Genomic DNA, 18160 nt, shown 5'->3' with positions numbered 1-18160 from the left:
AGATTCCCTTGCCTATCCTTCAGTGGGCCAACCCTTTCCCTGGCTACCCTCTTGCTTTTTATGTAAGTGTAAAAAGCCTTGGGATTTTCCTTAACCCTATTTGCCAATGACTTTTCATGACCCCTTCTAGCCCTCCTGACTCCCTGCTTAAGTTCCTTCCTACTTTCCTTATATGCCACACAGGCTTCGTCTGTTCCCAGCCTTTTAGCCCTGACAAATGCCTCCTTTTTCTTTTTGACGAGGCCTACAATATCATTCGTCATCCAAGGTTCCCGAAAATTGCCGTATTTGTCTTTCTTCCTCACAGGAACATGCCTGTCCTGTATTCCTATCAACTGACACATGAAAGCCTCCCACATGTCAGATGTTGATTTGCCCTCAAACATCCGCCCCCAATCTATGCTCTTCAGTTCCCGCCTAATATTGTTATAATTAGCCTTCCCCCAATTTAGCACATTCATCCTCGGACCACTCTTATCCTTGTCCACCAGTACTTTAAAACTTACTGAATTGTGGTCACTGTTACCGAAATGCTCCCCTACTGAAACATCTACCACCTGGCCGGGCTCATTCCCCAATACCAGGTCCAGTACCGCCTCTTCCCTAGTTGGACTGTTTACATATTGTTTTAAGAAGCCCTCCTGGATGCTCCTTACAAACTCTGCCCCGTCTAAGCCCCTGGCACTAAGTGAGTCCCAGTCAATATTGGGGAAGTTGAAGTCTCCCATCACCACAACCCTGTTGTTTTTACTCTTTTCCAAAATCTGTCTACCTATCTGCTCCTCTATCTCCCGCTGGCTGTTGGGAGGCCTGTAGTATACCCCCAACATTGTGACTGCACCCTTCTTATTCCTGATCTCTACCCATATAGCCTCACTGCCCTCTGAGGTGTCCTCTCGCTGTATAGCTGTGATACTCTCCTGAACAAGTAGCGCAACTCCGCCTCCCCTTTTACATCCCCCTCTATCCCGCCTGAAACATCTAAAACCTGGAACGTTTAGCTGCCAATCCTGCCCTTCCCTCAACCAGGTCTCTGTAATGGCAACAACATCATAGTTCCAAGTAGTAATCCAAGCTCTAAGTTCATCTGCCTTACCCGTAATGCTCCTTGCATTAAAACATATGCACTTCAGGCCACCAGACCCGCTGTGTTCAGCAACTTCTCCCCGTCTGCTCTGCCTCAGAGCCACACTGTCCATATTCCCTAGTTCTCCCTCAACGCTCTCACCTTCTGACCTATTGCTCCCGTGCCCACCCCCCTGCCATACTAGTTTAAACCCTCCCGTGTGACACTAGCAAATCTCGCGGCCAGGATATTTATGCCTCTCCGGTTTAGATGCAACCCGTCCATCTTATACAGGTCACACCTGCCCCGGAAGAGCTCCCAGTGGTCCAGATAACCGAAACCCTCCCTCCTACACCAGCTGTTTAGCCACGTGTTTGTCTGCTCTATCTTCCTATTTCTAGCCTCACTGGCACGTGGCACAGGGAGTAATCCCGAGATTACAACCCTCGAGGTCCTGTCTTTTAACTTTCTGCCTAGCTCCCTGAACTCCTGCTGCAGGACCTCATGCCTCTTCCTGCCTATGTCGTTAGTACCAATATGTACAACGACCTCTACCTGTTTGCCCTCCCCCTTCAGGATTCCCTCTACCCGTTCGGAGACATCCTGGACCCTGGCACCAGGGAGGCAACATACCATCCTGGAGTCTCTTTCACGTCCACAGAAGCGCCTATCTGTTCCCCTGACTATAGAGTCCCCTATAACTATTACTCTTCTGCGCTTTGACCCTCCCTTCTGAACATCAGAGCCAGCCGTGGTGCCACTGCTCTGGCTGCTGCTGTTTTCCCCTGATAGGCTATCCCCCCCGACAGTATCCAAAGGGGTATATCTGTTCGAGAGGGGGACAACCACAGGGGATTCCTGCACTGACTGCCTGCCCTTTCTGGTGGTCACCCATTTCTCTGCCTGCACCTTGGGTGTGACCACACTTACATAACTGCGATCTATGACGCTTTCCGCCACCTGCATGCTCCTAAGTGCATCCAATTGCTGCTCCAACCGAACCATGCGGTCTGTGAGGAGCTGCAGTTGGGTGCACTTTCTGCAGATGAAGCCATCCAGGACGCTGGAAGCCTCCCGGACCTGCCACATCTCACAGTCAGAGCACAGCACCCCTCTAACTGACATTGCGTCAATTAATTAAAATTAAAATTTGTCTTTTTTTTTTAATAAATACTTTTTTTTTAAATTACAAAGTTACTGTCAACTATCTGTTTCCTAGCACTAGATTTCTAATAGAAATGCGATAGCTAACTATAATATCCTCCGATCTCTGGCTTAGATATCCTCTAGATATCCTCTAAATTATAATTAAGTTATGTTTAATTAGTTCCCAAATAGTCAAAAAAAAAAAAATGTAGGTTAGAATCCCAACCAGCCACTCAGGTCACAGCTTTTCTGTCCCCCCCGACACACACAATTTGAAAAAAGGTATAAAAGTAAAAATCACTTGCTTACCTTCTGAGATGTTCTCAGGTTCTCTCGCGGACAGAGACTGCTCCTCCACCTCCAATCCTTGGCCTGCACAATGCTAATAATATATAATATAATATGGCACTTACCTTACACCAATGGGTCTTATTATTAGGTTAGAGGAGGAGGGTGGGTGGGAGACACTACACGTGTAGTGTCTCGGGTTTCCTCTCCACCAGAATTTATTTGGGGGGGGGGGACTTGCCAGAGGTCGAACTTCCGGTTCCCGCCGAAATCCAAAGGGCTGCTCCTGTAAAGGTAAGGTTTTTAAACTCACTACTCACCTCCAAGAAGGCCCCTGCGCACCGCTGCCGCCGAAATCCAATGGGCTGCTCCTGTAAAGGTAAGTGCTTTTAAACTAACTACTCACCTCCAAGAAGGCCCCTGCGCACCGCTGCCGCCGAAATCCAATGGGCTGCTCCTGTAAAGGTAAGGTTTTTAAACTCACTACTCACCTCCAAGAAGGCCCCTGCGCACCGCTGCCGCCGAAATCCAATGGGCTGCTCCTGTAAAGGTAAGTGCTTTTAAACTAACTACTCACCTCCCAGAAGGCCCCTGCGCACCGCTGCCGCCGAAATCCAATGGGCTGCTCCTGTAAAGGTAAGGTTTTTAAACTCACTACTCACCTCCAAGAAGGCCCCTGCGCACCGCTGCCGCCGAAATCCAATGGGCTGCTCCTGTAAAGGTAAGTGCTTTTAAACTAACTACTCACCTCCCAGAAGGCCCCTGCGCACCGCTGCCGCCGAAATCCAATGGGCTGCTCCTGTAAAGGTAAGGTTTTTAAACTCACTACTCACCTCCAAGAAGGCCCCTGCGCACCGCTGCCGCCGAAATCCAATGGGCTGCTCCTGTAAAGGTAAGTGCTTTTAAACTAACTACTCACCTCCCAGAAGGCCCCTGCGCACCGCTGCCGCCGAAATCCAATGGGCTGCTCCTGTAAAGGTAAGGTTTTTAAACTCACTACTCGCCTCCAAGAAGGCCCCTGCGCACCGCTGCCGCCGAAATCCAATGGGCTGCTCCTGTAAAGGTAAGGTTTTTAAACTCACTACTCGCCTCCAAGAAGGCCCCTGCGCACCGCTGCCGCCGAAATCCAAAGGGCTGCTCCTGTAAAGGTAAGGTTTTTAAACTCACTACTCACCTCCAAGAAGGCCCCTGCGCACCGCTGCCGCCGAAATCCAATGGGCTGCTCCTGTAAAGGTAAGAGCTTTTAAACTAACTACTCACCTCCCAGAAGGCCCCTGCGCACCGCTGCCGCCGAAATCCAATGGGCTGCTCCTGTAAAGGTAAGGTTTTTAAACTCACTACTCACCTCCAAGAAGGCCCCTGCGCACCGCTGCCGCCGAAATCCAATGGGCTGCTCCTGTAAAGGTAAGTGCTTTTAAACTAACTACTCACCTCCCAGAAGGCCCCTGCGCACCGCTGCCGCCGAAATCCAATGGGCTGCTCCTGTAAAGGTAAGTGCTTTTAAACTAACTACTCACCTCCCAGAAGGCCCCTGCGCACCGCTGCCGCCGGCCAGACTGGGTAAGGACGGCAGATTTCCCTCCCTAAAGGACATGAGTGAACCAGATGGGTTTTTACGACAGTCGACAATGGGTTCTTGGTCATCGTTAGACTTTTAATCCAGGTTTTTTTTATTGGATTCGAATTTCACCATCTGCCATGACAGGATTCGAACCCAGGTCCCCAGAGAATGGGTTGCTGGATTACTCGTCCAGTGACAATACCACTACCCCACTGCCAGAGGTTCGAATGTGCACACAATGCATGGAGGCTCCAAGTCACATCTACTTTCAGAAGATGAATGAATGAATTGAAAAATACATTTCCAGACCCCTGATCATAGAGATCATATCGTCTCAGGGTAGAAACAGCTGAGGGGTTTTCATTCGGTTCGGGGAACAACTGTGTCTCTGTTTTATGTGACCTACCTTTTGGCAATCCACGTTTCTCGGATTTTCGGAGCATGGGAATGTCGGTGTGAGTTGTTATTTCACCAGCACTGTAGAATAGTCAGTGAACAGCCCCGCACTAGTTACTATATTGAAGAGAAGGGATTGGTGAACTAACTGAAGGCGATAGGACTTCCCTCTGGCGATCGGCTGGATTTTGCGGACCCTTCTCCCACAAGCGTGTGATTCCAAAGCCTGCGTGCATTTGCTCTGAAACGTTTTGTATGTTGTAAAATCTTTCATTATTTCCTTTTCTGGATCTGTTTAATATCGGCGATGAAAGTTGAATTGCTGTGTATTTTGTTCCAGGTTTGTAACAGTAAAGACCACTGTCACTGTCAGGATGGCTGGTCTCCGCCGTATTGTGCTGTCGCTGGAGGAGGGGGCAGTATAGACAGTGGGCCCATGAGCTACTCCAACTCAGGTAATAGTCCAGCTTCACTCTCTGTGCTCTCCCTGCTTTCTCTCTGTTGCTCACCATGTGGTCTCCGTCTGAGGTTACCAAAAGACTCCAGTCATTTCTCGCATCATTCTGCAGGTTATAAGTTCATCACTTGGTGCACCTTTATTCTCCCCAAGATACAGACCCGGGGCGAGATTCTCCGACCCCCCGCCGGGTTGGAGAATCGCCGGAGGCTGGCATGAGTCCCGCCCCCGCCGGTTGCCGAAGTCTCCGGCACCGGATATTCGGCGGGGGCGGGAATCGCGCCGGTTGGCGGGCCCCCCCGCTCGATTCTCCGCCCCGGATGGGACGAAGTCCCTCCGATAAATTGCCTGTCCCACCGGCGTAAATTAAACCACCTACCTTACCGGCGGGACAAGGCGGCGCGGGCGGGCTCCGGGATCCTGAGGGGGGCGCAGGGCGATCTGGCCCCGGGGGGTGCCCCCACGGTGGCCTGACCCGCGATCGGGGCCCACCGATCCGCGGGCGGGCCTGTGCCGTGGGGGCACTCTTTCCCTTCCGCCTCCGCCACGGTCTCCACCGCAGAAGAGGCAGAAGAGACTCCCTCTACTGCGCATGCGCGGGAATGCCGTCAGCGGCCGCTAACGCTCCCACGCATGCGCCGCCCAGAGATGTCATTTCCGCGCCAGCTGGCGGGGCACCAAATGCCTTTTCCGCCAGCTGGCGGGGCGGAAATTCGTCCGGCGCCGACCTAGCCCCTCAAGGTTGGGGCTCGGCCCCCCAAGATGCGGAGCATTCCGCACCTTTGGGGCGGCGCGATGCCCGTCTGATTGGCGCCGTTTTGGGCGCCAGTCGGCGGACATCGCGCCATTTCCGGAGAATTTTGTCCCCAATCTCCATCAACAGGAAGGGCTATCAGCCAGAAGTGCCGAGTGGATGATCCGTCTCGGTCTCCTCCGGAGGTTCCCAGCATCACAGATAACAGTCTTCAGCCAATACGATTCACTCCCCGTGATATCAGGAAACGGCTGAAGGCACTGGATACTGCAAAGGCTCTGGGCCCTGACAATATCCCAGCAATGAAGATTTGTGCTCCAAAACCTGCCGCACCCCTAGTCCAGCTGTTCCAGTACAGCTACAACACTGGCAGCTACCCGGCAGTGTGGAAAATTGCCCAGGTGTGTCCTGTACACAAGAAACAGGACAAATCCAACCCAGCCAATTACCGCCCTATCAGTCTCCTCTCCATCATCAGCTAAACAATGGAAGGAATCATCAACAGAGCTATCAAGCAGCACTTACTCAGCAATAACCTGCTCACGGACGCTCAGTTTGATGAGATCCATCTCTGGATCTGTAAAGATTTAATCACCTGCTAATGCTCGCATTCCAAGCATTGTCTGGCATCTTTGAATCTGTCTATATATGTGTTTCTGGAACATACCTCTTCATTCACCTGAGGAAGGAGCAGCGCTCCGAAAGCTAGTGATTCGAAACAAACCTGTTGGACTTTAACCTGGTGTTGTAAGACTTCTTACCGTGCTCACCCCAGTCCAACGCCGGCATCTCCACATCACAAATGCAGCAAGACCTGGACAATATCCAGGCTCGGGGCTGACAAGTGACAAGTTACATTCGCGCCACACAACTGCAAGGCAATGACCATCTCCTACAAGGGAGGATCTAACCATCACCCCTTGACATTCAATGGCATTACCATCGCTGATTACCAACAATCTACATCCTGGGGGTTACCATTGATCAGAAACTCAACTGGACCCAGCCACATTAATACTGTGGCTACCGGGGCAGGTCAAAGGCTAGAAATCCTACGGTGAGTAACCCACCTCCTCTCCCCAAAGCCTGTCCACCATCCACACGGCACAAGTCAGGAGTGTGATGGGATACTCTCCACTTGCCTGGATGAGTGTAGCTCCAACAACACTCAAGAAGCTCGACACCATCCAGGACAAAGCAGCCGCTTGATTGCTCCCCTTCCACAAACATTCACTCCCTCCACCCCCGACACAGCGGCAGCCGTATGTACCGTCTACAAGTTGCACTGCAACAACTCACCAAGGTTCCTTAGGCAGCACCTTCCAAACCCACGACCTCTACCATCTAGAAGGACAAGAGCAGCAGATACCTGGGACCCCCACCACCCGGGATCCTGTGGGGGGCACGGGGCGATCTGGCCCCGGGGGGTGCCCCCACAGTGGCCTGACCCGTGATCGGGGGCCACCGATCCGTGGGCGGGCCTGTGCCATGGGGGCACTCTTTTTCTTCCGCCTTCGCCATGGTCTTCACTATGGCAGAGGCGGTAGAGACCCCCTCCCCTGCTCATGCGCGGGGATGCCGTGAGCGGCCGCTGATGCTCCCGTGCATGCGCCGCCCGGCAAAGACCTTTTGCCACCGGCTGGCATTGCACCAAAGGCATTTCCCGCCAGCCGGCAGAGCGGAAACCATAAGACCATAAGACATAGGAGCGGAAGTAAGGCCATTCGGCCCATCGAGTCCACTCCGCCATTCAATCATGGCTGATTTCAACTCCATTTACCCGCTCTCTCTCCATAGCCCTTAATTCCTCGAGAAATCAAGAATTTATCAACTTCTGTCTTAAAGACACTCAACGTCCCGGCCTCCACCGCCCTCTGTGGCAATGAATTCCACAGACCCACCACTCTCTGGCTGAAGACATTTCTCCTCATCTCTGTTCTAAAGTGACTCCCTTTTATTCTAAGGCTGTGCCCCCGGGTCCTAGTCTCCCCTGCTAATGGAAACAACTTCCCTACATCCACCCTATCTAAGCCATTCATTATCTTGTAAGTTTCTATTAGATCTCCCCTCAACCTCCTAAACTCCAATGAATATAATCCCAGGATCCTCAGACGTTCATCGTATGTTAGGCCTACCATTCCTGGGATCATCCGTGTGAATCTCTGCTGGACCCGCTCCAGTGCCAGTATGTCCTTCCTGAGGTGTGGGGTCCAAAATTGCTCACAGTATTCTAAATGGGGCCTAACTAATGCTTTATAAAGCTTCAGAAGTACATCCCTGCTTTTATATTCCAAGCCTCTTGAGATGAATGACAACATTGCATTTGCTTTCTTAATTACGGACTCAACCTGCAAGTTTACCTTTAGAGAATCCTGGACTAGGACTCCCAAGTCCCTTTGCACTTCAGCATTATGAATTTTGTCACCGTTTAGAAAATAGTCCTTGCCTCTATTCTTTTTTCCAAAGTGCAAGACCTTGCACTTGCCCACGATGAATTTCATCAGCCATTTCTTGGACCACTCTCCTAAACTGTCTAAATCTTTCTGCAGCCTCCCCACCTCCTCCATACTCCCTGCCCCTCCACCTATCTTTGTATCATCGGCAAACTTAGCCAGAATGCCCCCAGTCCCGTCATCTAGATCGTTAATATATAAAGAGAACAGCTGTGGCCCCAACACTGAACCCTGCGGGACACCACTCGTCACCGGTTGCCATTCCGAAAAAGAACCTTTTATCCCAACTCTCTGCCTTCTGCCTGACAGCCAATCGTCAATCCATGTTAGTACCTTGCCTCGAATACCATGGGCCCTTATTTTACTCAGCAAACCACTCTGGCGCGAGCGTAGCCCCTCAAGGTGAGGGCTTGGCCCCTAAAGGTGCGGCGAATTCCGCACCTTTGGGGCGGCCCGACACCGGAGTGGTTCCCGCCACTCCATCCCGCCGGGACCCCCCGCCCCGCCGGGTAGGGGAGAATCCCGCCCCAAGATCTTCCCTCCATACCAGGCAACATTCTGGTAAATCTCCTCTGCACCCTTTCCAAAGCTTCCACATCCTTCCTATAATGCGGCGACCAGAATTGCACGCAATACTCCAAATGCGGCCGCACCAGAGTTTTGTACAGCTGCAACATGACCTCATGGCTCCAAAACTCAATCCCTCTACCAATAAAAGCTAACACACCGTACGCCTTCTTAACAACCCTCTCAACCTGGGTGGCAACTTTCAGGGATCTATGTACATGGACACCGAGATCTCTCTGCTCATCCACACTGCCAAGAATCTTACCATTAGCCCAGTACTCTGTCTTCCTGTTATTCCTTCCAAAATTAATCACCTCACACTTTTCCGCATTAAACTCCATTTGCCACCTCTCAGCCCAGCGCTGCAGCTTATCTATGTCCCTCTGTAACTTGTAACAGCCTTCCGCACTGTCCACAACTCCACCGACTTTAGTGTCATCTGCAAATTTACTCACCCATCCTTCTACGCCATCCTCCAGGTCATTTATGTAACAGCAGTGGCCCCAAAAATAGATCCTTGTGGTACACCACTAGTAACTGGACTCCAGTCTGAACATTTCCCATCAATCACCACCCTTTGTCTTCTTCCAGCTAGCCAATTTCTGATCCAAACTGCTAAATCACCCTGAATCCCATGCCTCCGTATTTTCTGCAGTAGCCTACCATGGGAAACCTTATCAAACGCTTTACTGAAATCCATATACACCACATCAACTGCTTTACCCTCACCCATCTGTTTGGCCACCTTCTCAAAGAACTCAATAAAGTTTGTGAGGCACGACCTACCCTTCATAAAACCGTGTTGACTATCTCTAATCAAATTATTCCTTTCCAGATGATTATACATCCTATCTCTGATAAACCTTCCCAAGATTTTGCCCACAACAGAAGTAAGACTCACTGGTTTATAGTTACCGGGGTTGTCTCTACTCCCCTTCTTGAACAAGGGGACAACATTTGCTATCCTCCAGTCTTCTGGCACTATTCCTGTAGACAAAGATGACTTAAAGATCAAGGCCAAAGGCTCAGCAATCTCCTCCATAGCTTCCCAGAGAATCCTAGGATAAATCCCATCAGCCCAGGGGACTTATCTATTTTCACACTTTCCAGAAATGCTAACACCTCCTCCTTGTGAAGCTCAAGCTCTACTAGTCTAGTAGCCCGAATCTCAGTATTCTCCTCGACAACATAGTCTTTTTCCTGTGTGAATACTGACAAAAAATATTCATTTCGCACCTCCCCTATCTCCTCGGACTCCAAGCACAACTTCCCAGTGCTGTCCTTGACTGGCCCTACTCTTACCCTAGTCATTCTTTTATTCCTGACATATCTATAGAAAGCCTTGGGGTTATCCTTGATCCTACCTGCCAAAGACTTCCCATGTCCCCTCCTGGCTCTTCTTAGCTCTCTCTTTAGGTCCTTCCTAGCTAACTTGTAACTCTCGAGCGCCCTAACTGAACCTTCATGTCTCATCTTTACATAAGCCTCCTTCTTCCTCTTGACAACTGTTTCGACTGCTTTAGTAAACCACAGTTCCCTTGCTCGACCACTTCCTCCCTGCCTGACAGGTACATACTTATCAAGGACACGCAGTAGCTGTTCCTTGAACAAGCTCCACATTTCCATTGTGCCCAACCCCTGCAGTTTTCCTCTCCATCCGATGCATCCTAAGTCTTGCCTCATTGCATCATAATTGCCTTTCCCCCCCAGATAAAACTCTTGCCCTGCAAAAAAAAAACTATCCCTTTCCATAACTAAAGTAAACGTAATCGAATTGTGGTCACTATCACCAAAGTGCTCACCTACCTCCAAATCTAACACCTGTCCTGGTTCATTACCCAGTACCAAATCCAATATGGCCTCGCCTCTCTTTGGCCTATCTACATACTGTGTCAATATTTCTTCTTCGAACATCTAACCTCGGAGCAGGAGTAAGCAATTTAGCTTCTCTGTAATTTCCCACATTCTGCCTCTCTCCCATTTTGAATAAGGGTGTTATGTCAGCCTTTTTCCAATCCACTGGAACCTTTCCCATGTTATATTATAACCAATGGATCCCCTATCTCCACTGCCACTTCGTTTAACACCCTGGGAAGGAGGACATCTGACCTTGGGGACTTGTCTGCCTTCAATCCCAAGAGTTTGAGTACTGTTCCCTCTTCATGCTGATTGCTCTAAGTTCCTCCCGCTCTATCACCTTTAAATTACCCGTCCCTGTAGGGATGGTACTTGTGTCCTCCACTATGAATACTGAGGCAAAATATTGATTTATTTCTGTGTCTCCACGATTAACTCTCCCAAATTCTTATTCCTCTCTGGCCAGGGAGCAGGTGCCAGAGGATTGGAGAACAGATAATGTGGTCCCACTATTTCAGAAAGGCTGGAGAGTTACATCAGGGAACTACAGAGCAGTGAGTCTCACATCAGTGGTAGGGAAACTATTGAAGAGAATTCTTAAGTAGAGAATCTATCTCCACATCGCCCCACATTGGGATTTCAGTCACCGAATTATCTTTCACCACAATTATATCAAATAAAAATCTTAAAGCAGCAAACATTGGATTTTGTTTATTGTCAAGTGAACCGAGGAACAGTGAAAATTATTGTTCTGTGTGCAGCTCAAACAGATCATTCCGACATGAAAAGAAAATACATAATAGGGCAAACATAAGATGCACAATGTAAATAGATAGACACAGGCATCGGGTGAAGCACACAGGGTGTAGTACTACTCAGTACAGAAGATGTGTGACGAGATCAGATCAGTCCATAAGGGTGTCCTCTAGGAATCTGGTGACAGTGGGGAAGAAGCTGTTTTTGAGTCTGTTCGTGCGTGTTCTCAGACTTCTGTATCTCCTGCCCGATGGAAGAAGTTGGAAGAGTGAGTAAGCCGGGTCGGAGGGATCTTTAATTATGCTGCCCGCTTTCCCCAGGCAGCGGGAGGTGTAGATGGAGTCAATGGATGGGAGGCAGGTTTGTGTGATGGACTGGGCGGTGTTCACGACTCTGAAGTTTCTTGCGGTCCTGGGCCGAGCAGTTGCCATACCAGGCTGTGATGCAGCCCGATAGGATGCTTTCTATGGTGCATCAGTAAAAGTTGGTAAGACTTAATGTGGACATGCCGAATTTCCTTAGTTTCCTGAGGAAGTATAGGCGCTGTTGTGCTTTCTTGGTGGTAGTGTCGACGTGGGTGGACCAGGACAGATTTTTGGAGATGTGCACCCCTAGGAATTTGAAACTGCTAACCATCTCCACCTCGGCCTCATTGATGCTGACAGGGGTGTGTACAGTACTTTGCTTCCTGAAGTCAATGACCAGCTCTTTAGTTTTGCTGGCATTGAGGGAGAGATTGGTGTCGCTACACCACTCCGCTAGGTTCTCTATCTCCCTCCTGTATTTTGACTCATTGTTGTTCGAGATCCGACCCACTATGGTCGTATCGTCAGCAAAGATGAAAATTCCAATGAGTATAGTCCCAGTCTACTCAGTCTGTCCTCATAAGCCAATCCTCTCAACTCCGGAATCAACCGAGTGAATCTCCTCTGCACCCCCTCCAGTGACAGTACATCCTTTATCAAGTAAGGAGACCAAAACTGTACACAGTACTCCAGGTGTGGCCTCACTAACACCTTATACAGCTAAATAACCTCCCTGCTTTTAAACTCTTATCTCTCTAGCAATGAAGGACAAAATTTAATTTGCCTTCTTAATTACCTGCTGCGTCAGCAAACCAACTTTTTGCGATTCATGCACAAGGACACCCAGGTCCCTCTGCACAGCAGCATGCTGCAATGTTTTACCATTTAAATAATCATCCATGTTGCTGTTAATCCGACCAAAATAGATGACCTCACCTTTACCACCATTGAACTCCATCTGCTAGACCCTTGCCCACTCACTTAAACTATCTATATCCCTCTGCAGACTTTCAGTGTCCTCTGCACACTTTACTCCCCCGCGTATGATTTTAGCCACTTGTCCGCCCCAAGCCTGGATATCATCAGGTCTTGCTGCATTTGGACAGGGACTGCTTCATTATCTGTGTGATGATAAAAATATTCAGCTCGGACACTGATACTTGTTGCTCATAACCAGCTACACACTGCCAAGGAGGAAAGACTGTGAGAGAAAGAGGGAGGTTTCAAAAGTCATTTTAAATTTCTGAAGGTAATGCCACGAGGTAATCTTTGAGGCAGAGTCTCAGTCTGGTCGAGTGGAAGGATGACTGGGACACCAGGCCGAGAGTTTCTGACCTTCTGACTGTGGATATTCTGAGGAAAATGATGATGCTGAGGGATAGTTGCTACCAAACTAATCCCAGCCTGGCTCTTAAACTCCGAGTGTCCCAGAGCAGGGACACAGATAATCCAATTTATTGAGCAGTCATCTATTTTTTTTCTTTTCCATAGTCACATCACCTGTGCCTGCAAGAACGGACCGCAGTATCACCACAGTGTTCCAAAAAGGCACCAGCGAGACTCCAGGTGAGAAACGTCTCCCAATACATCCCACATTAAAACATGCTGCTGTGCAGAGAGACCTGGATGTGCTAGTGCATCAGTCGCAAAAAGTTGGTTTACAGGTGCAACAGGTGATTAAGAAGGCAAATGGAATTTTGTCCTTCATTGCTGGAGGGATGGAGTTTAAGACTAGGGAGGTTCTGCTGCAATTGGATAAGGTGTTAGTGAGACCACACCTGGAGTATTGTGTTCAGTCTTGGTCTCCTTACTTGAGAAAGGACGTACTGGCACTGGAGGGTGTGCAGAGGAGATTCACTAGGTTAATCCCAGAGCTGAAGGGGTTGGATTACGAGGAGAGGCTGAGTAGACTGTGACTGTACTCGTTGGAATTTAGAAGGATGAGGGGGGATCTTATAGAAATATATAAGATTATGAAGGGAATAGATAGGATAGATGTGGGCAGGTTGTTTCCACTGGTGGGTGAAAGCAGAACTAGGGGGCATAGCCTCAAAATAAGGGGAAGTAGATTTAGGACTGAGTTTAGGAGGAACTTCTTCACCCAAAGGGTTGTGAATCTATGGAATTCCTTGCCCAGTGAAGCAGTTGAGGCTCCTTCATTAAATGTTTTTAAGATAAAGATAGGTAGTTTTTTGAAGAATAAAGGGATGAAGGGTTATGGTGTTCGGGCGGGAAAGTGGAGCTGAGTCCACAAAAGATCAGCCATGATCTCATTGAATGGTGGAGCAGGCTCGAGGGGCCAGATGGCCTACTCCTGCTCCTAGTTCTTATGTTCTTATGACTTGGAAATAATTTGAGGTGGTTTGACGTGCCCAATCCCGATGGGTTTGGGATCAATTGTTATAAATGACCTACACTCAGGTGTAACGAGTACCATGATTAAGTTATCAGATGTTACAAAACTTGGTAAAATAGTGAATAGTGATGAGGCTACTTGGAGGTTTCAGGATGGCACACACACAATGGGGAAATGAAGGCGGGAATTTGGGACAAAGTAGAAATTCCTGCCAGCCTGAGGGATGCCAACATTGTCACCATCTTGCAGAAAAAGGACAAAATGAACTGCAGGAACTATCGAAGAATCTCCTTACTCTACACCCACCATGAAGATCATCAGCCAAATCCTCGCGAGTCGCCTTCTTCCAGTCTCTGAAGAAATCCAGCCGCAAAGCCAATGCAGCTTCCGACCAAAACATGGAACGGCGGACATGATTTTCACTGCTCGGCAACTTCCAGGGAAATGGCAGGAGCAACATCAACCGCTCTGCATGGTCTTCATCATCCTAAACCAACTCTACTGGGCCGGCCATGTGCTATGAACAAAGAACAGGACAGCACAGGAACAGGCCCTTTGGCCCTCCAAGCCTGCGCCGACCATGGTACCTGCCTAAACTAAAACCGTCTGCCCTTACGGAGTCCGTATCCTTCCATTCCCACCCTATTCATATATTTGTCGAGATGCCCCTTAAATGCCGCTATCGTACCTGCTCCCACCTCCTAGGAAAGAGCATCTGACTATCCACTCTGTCCAGGCCACTCATAATCTCGTAGACCTCTATCAGGTCGCCTCTCAATCTCTGTCGTTCCAGTGAGAACAGAACAGACCGAGTTTATCTAACCTCTCCACATAGCTAATGCCCTCCAGACCAGGCAACATCCTGGTAAATCTCTTCTGTACACTCTCCAAAGCCACCACATCCTTCTGGTAGTGTGGCGACCAGATTTGTGCGCAATATTCCAAATGAGGCCTAACTAGGTCCTGTACAGCTGCAACATGTCTTGCCAATTTTTATATTCAATGCCCCGACCGATGAAGGCCAGCATGCCGTAGGCCTTCTTGACCACCTTCTCCACATGCGTTGCCACTCTCAGTGATCGGTCGACATGCACGCCCAGGTCTCTCTGGATGGATGTCAAAGTCCCACCTGTCAAAGCAATTCGTGCTGTTTTTTTTAATTTAGAGTAACCAATTTTTTTTCCAACTAAGGGGCAATTTAGCGTGGCCAATCCACCTACCCTGCACATCTGTGGGTTGTGGGGGTGAGACCCACGCAGACACGGGGAGAATGTGCAAACTCCACACGGACAGTGACCCGGGGCTGGGATCGAACTCGGGTCCTCGGTTCCGTAGGCAGCAGTGTTAACAAAGAACAAAGAACAAAGAACAAAGAAATGTACAGCACAGGAACAGGCCCTTCGGCCCTCCAAGCCCGTGCCGACCATACTGCCCGACTAAACTACAATCTTCTACACTTCCTGGGTCCGTATCCTTCTATTCCCATCCTATTCATATATTTGTCAAGATGCCCCTTAAATGTCCCTATCGTCCCTGCCTCCACTACCTCTTCCGGTAGTGAGTTCCAGGCACCCACTACCCTCTGCGTAAAAAACTTGCCTCGTACATCTACTCTAAACTTTGCCCCTCTCACCTTAAACCTATGCCCCCTAGTAATTGACCCCTCTACCCTGGGGAAAAGCCTCTGACTATCCACTCTGTCTATGCCCCTCATAATTTTGTATACCTCTATCAGGTCGCCCCTCAACCTCCTTCGTTCCAGTGAGAACAAACCGAGTTTATTCAATCGCTCCTCATAGCTTATGCCCTCCATACCAGGCAACATTCTGGTAAATCTCTTCTGCACCCTCTCTAAAGCCTCCACATCCTTCTGGTAGTGTGGCGACCAGAATTGAACACTATACTCCAAGTGTGGCCTAACTAAGGTTCTATACAGCTGCAACATGACTTGCCAATTCTTATACTCAATGCCCCGGCCAATGAAGGCAAGCATGCCGTATGCCTTCTTGACTACCTTCTCCACCTGTGTAGCCCCTTTCAGTGATCTGTGGACCTGTACTCCTAGATCTCTTTGACTTTCAATACTCTTGAGGGTTCTACCATTCACTGTATATTCCCTACCTGCATTAGCCCTTCCAAAATGCATTACCTCACATTTGTCCAGGTTAAACTCCATCTGCCATCTCTCCGCCCAAGTCTCCAGACAATCTAAATCCTGCTGTATCCTCAGACAGTCCTCATCGCTATCCGCAATTCCACCAACCTTTGTGTCGTCTGCAAACTTACTAATCAGACCAGTTACATTTTCCTCCAAATCATTTATATATACTACAAAGAGCAAAGGTCCCAGCACTGATCCCTGTGGAACACCACTGGTCACAGCCCTCCAATTAGAAAAGCATCCCTCCATTGCTACCCTCTGCCTTCTATGGCCTAGCCAGTTCTGTATCCACCTTGCCAGTTCACCCCTGATCCCGTGTGACTTCACCTTTTGTACTAGTCTACCATGAGGGACCTTGTCAAAGGCCTTACTGAAGTCCATATAGACAACATCTACTGCCCTACCTGCATCAATCATCTTAGTGACCTCCTCGAAAAACTCTATCAAGTTAGTGAGACACGACCTCCCCTTCACAAAACCGTGCTGCCTCTCACTAATACGTCCATTTGCTTCCAAATGGGAGTAGATCCTGTCTCGAAGAATTCTCTCCAGTAATTTCCCTACCACTGAAGTAAGGCTCACCGGCCTGTAGTTCCCGGGATTATCCCTGCCACCCTTCTTAAACAGAGGAACAACATTGGCTATTCTCCAGTCCTCCGGGACATCCCCTGAAGACAGCGAGGATCCAAAGATTTCTGTCAAGGCCTCAGCAATTTCCTCTCCAGCCTCCTTCAGTATTCTGGGGTAGATCCCATCCGGCCCTGGGGACTTATCTACCTTAATATTTTTTAAGACACCCAACACCTCGTCTTTTTGGATCACAATGTGACCCAGGCTATCTACACCCCCTTCTCCAGACTCAACATCTACCAATTCCTTCTCTTTGGTGAATACTGATGCAAAGTATTCATTTAGTACCTCGCCCATTTCCTCTGGCTCCACACATAGATTCCCTTGCCTATCCTTCAGTGGGCCAACCCTTTCCCTGGCTACCCTCTTACTTTTTATGTAAGTGTAAAAAGCCTTGGGATTTTCCTTAACCCTATTTGCCAATGCCTTTTCATGACCCCTTCTAGCCCTCCTGACTCCTTGCTTAAGTTCCTTCCTACTTTCCTTATATGCCACACAGGCTTCGTCTGTTCCCAGCCTTTTAGCCCTGACAAATGCCTCCTTTTTCTTTTTGACGAGGCCTACAATATCACTCGTCATCCAAGGTTCCCGAAAATTGCCGTATTTATCTTTCTTCCTCACAGGAACATGCCTGTCCTGTATTCCTTTCAACTGACACTTGAAAGCCTCCCACATGTCAGATGTTGATTTGCCCTCAAACATCCGCCCCCAATCTATGTTCTTCAGTTCCCGCCTAATATTGTTATAATTAGCCTTCCCCCAATTTAGCACATTCATCCTCGGACCACTCTTATCCTTGTCCACCAGTACTTTAAAACTTACTGAATTGTGGTCACTGTTACCGAAATGCTCCCCTACTGAAACATCTACCACCTGGCCGGGCTCATTCCCCAATACCAGGTCCAGTACCGCCCCTTCCCTAGTTGGACTGTTTACATATTGTTTTAAGAAGCCCTCCTGGATGCTCCTTACAAACTCTGCCCCGTCTAAGCCCCTGGCACTAAGTGAGTCCCAGTCAATATTGGGGAAGTTGAAGTCTCCCATCACCACAACCCTGTTGTTTTTACTCTTTTCCAAAATCTGTCTACCTATCTGCTCCTCTATCTCCCGCTGGCTGTTGGGAGGCCTGTAGTATACCCCCAACATTGTGACTGCACCCTTCTTATTCCTGATCTCTACCCATATAGCCTCACTGCCCTCTGAGGTGTCCTCTCGCTGTATAGCTGTGATACTCTCCTGAACAAGTAGCGCAACTCCGCCTCCCCTTTTACATCCCCCTCTATCCCGCCTGAAACATCTAAATCCTGGAACGTTTAGCTGCCAATCCTGCCCTTCCCTCAACCAGGTCTCTGTAATGGCAACAACATCATAGTTCCAAGTAGTAATCCAAGCTCTAAGTTCATCTGC

General features: G+C 49.1%; 1 protein-coding gene across 5 annotated transcripts in view; it reads left to right on the top strand.

Moving 5' to 3' along the window:
* Nucleotides 1-18160, top strand: part of LOC140409368 (disintegrin and metalloproteinase domain-containing protein 12-like) — a 653965-nt gene that overhangs the window by 561738 nt on the left and 74067 nt on the right. For all 5 annotated transcript variants that reach the window (XM_072497812.1, XM_072497813.1, XM_072497810.1 and 2 more), the window contains 2 exons: nt 4798-4912; nt 13098-13172. In XM_072497812.1, coding sequence (XP_072353913.1) covers nt 4798-4912; nt 13098-13172 — 190 coding nt within the window. The remainder of the gene's footprint in view (nt 1-4797; nt 4913-13097; nt 13173-18160) is intronic.

Source organism: Scyliorhinus torazame, chromosome 3 (assembly GCF_047496885.1).
Source record: "Scyliorhinus torazame isolate Kashiwa2021f chromosome 3, sScyTor2.1, whole genome shotgun sequence".
Classification (NCBI taxonomy): Eukaryota; Metazoa; Chordata; class Chondrichthyes; order Carcharhiniformes; family Scyliorhinidae; genus Scyliorhinus; species Scyliorhinus torazame.
Note: the sequence above shows the minus strand (reverse complement) of the source record. Positions and strands in the feature narration are given on the sequence as shown.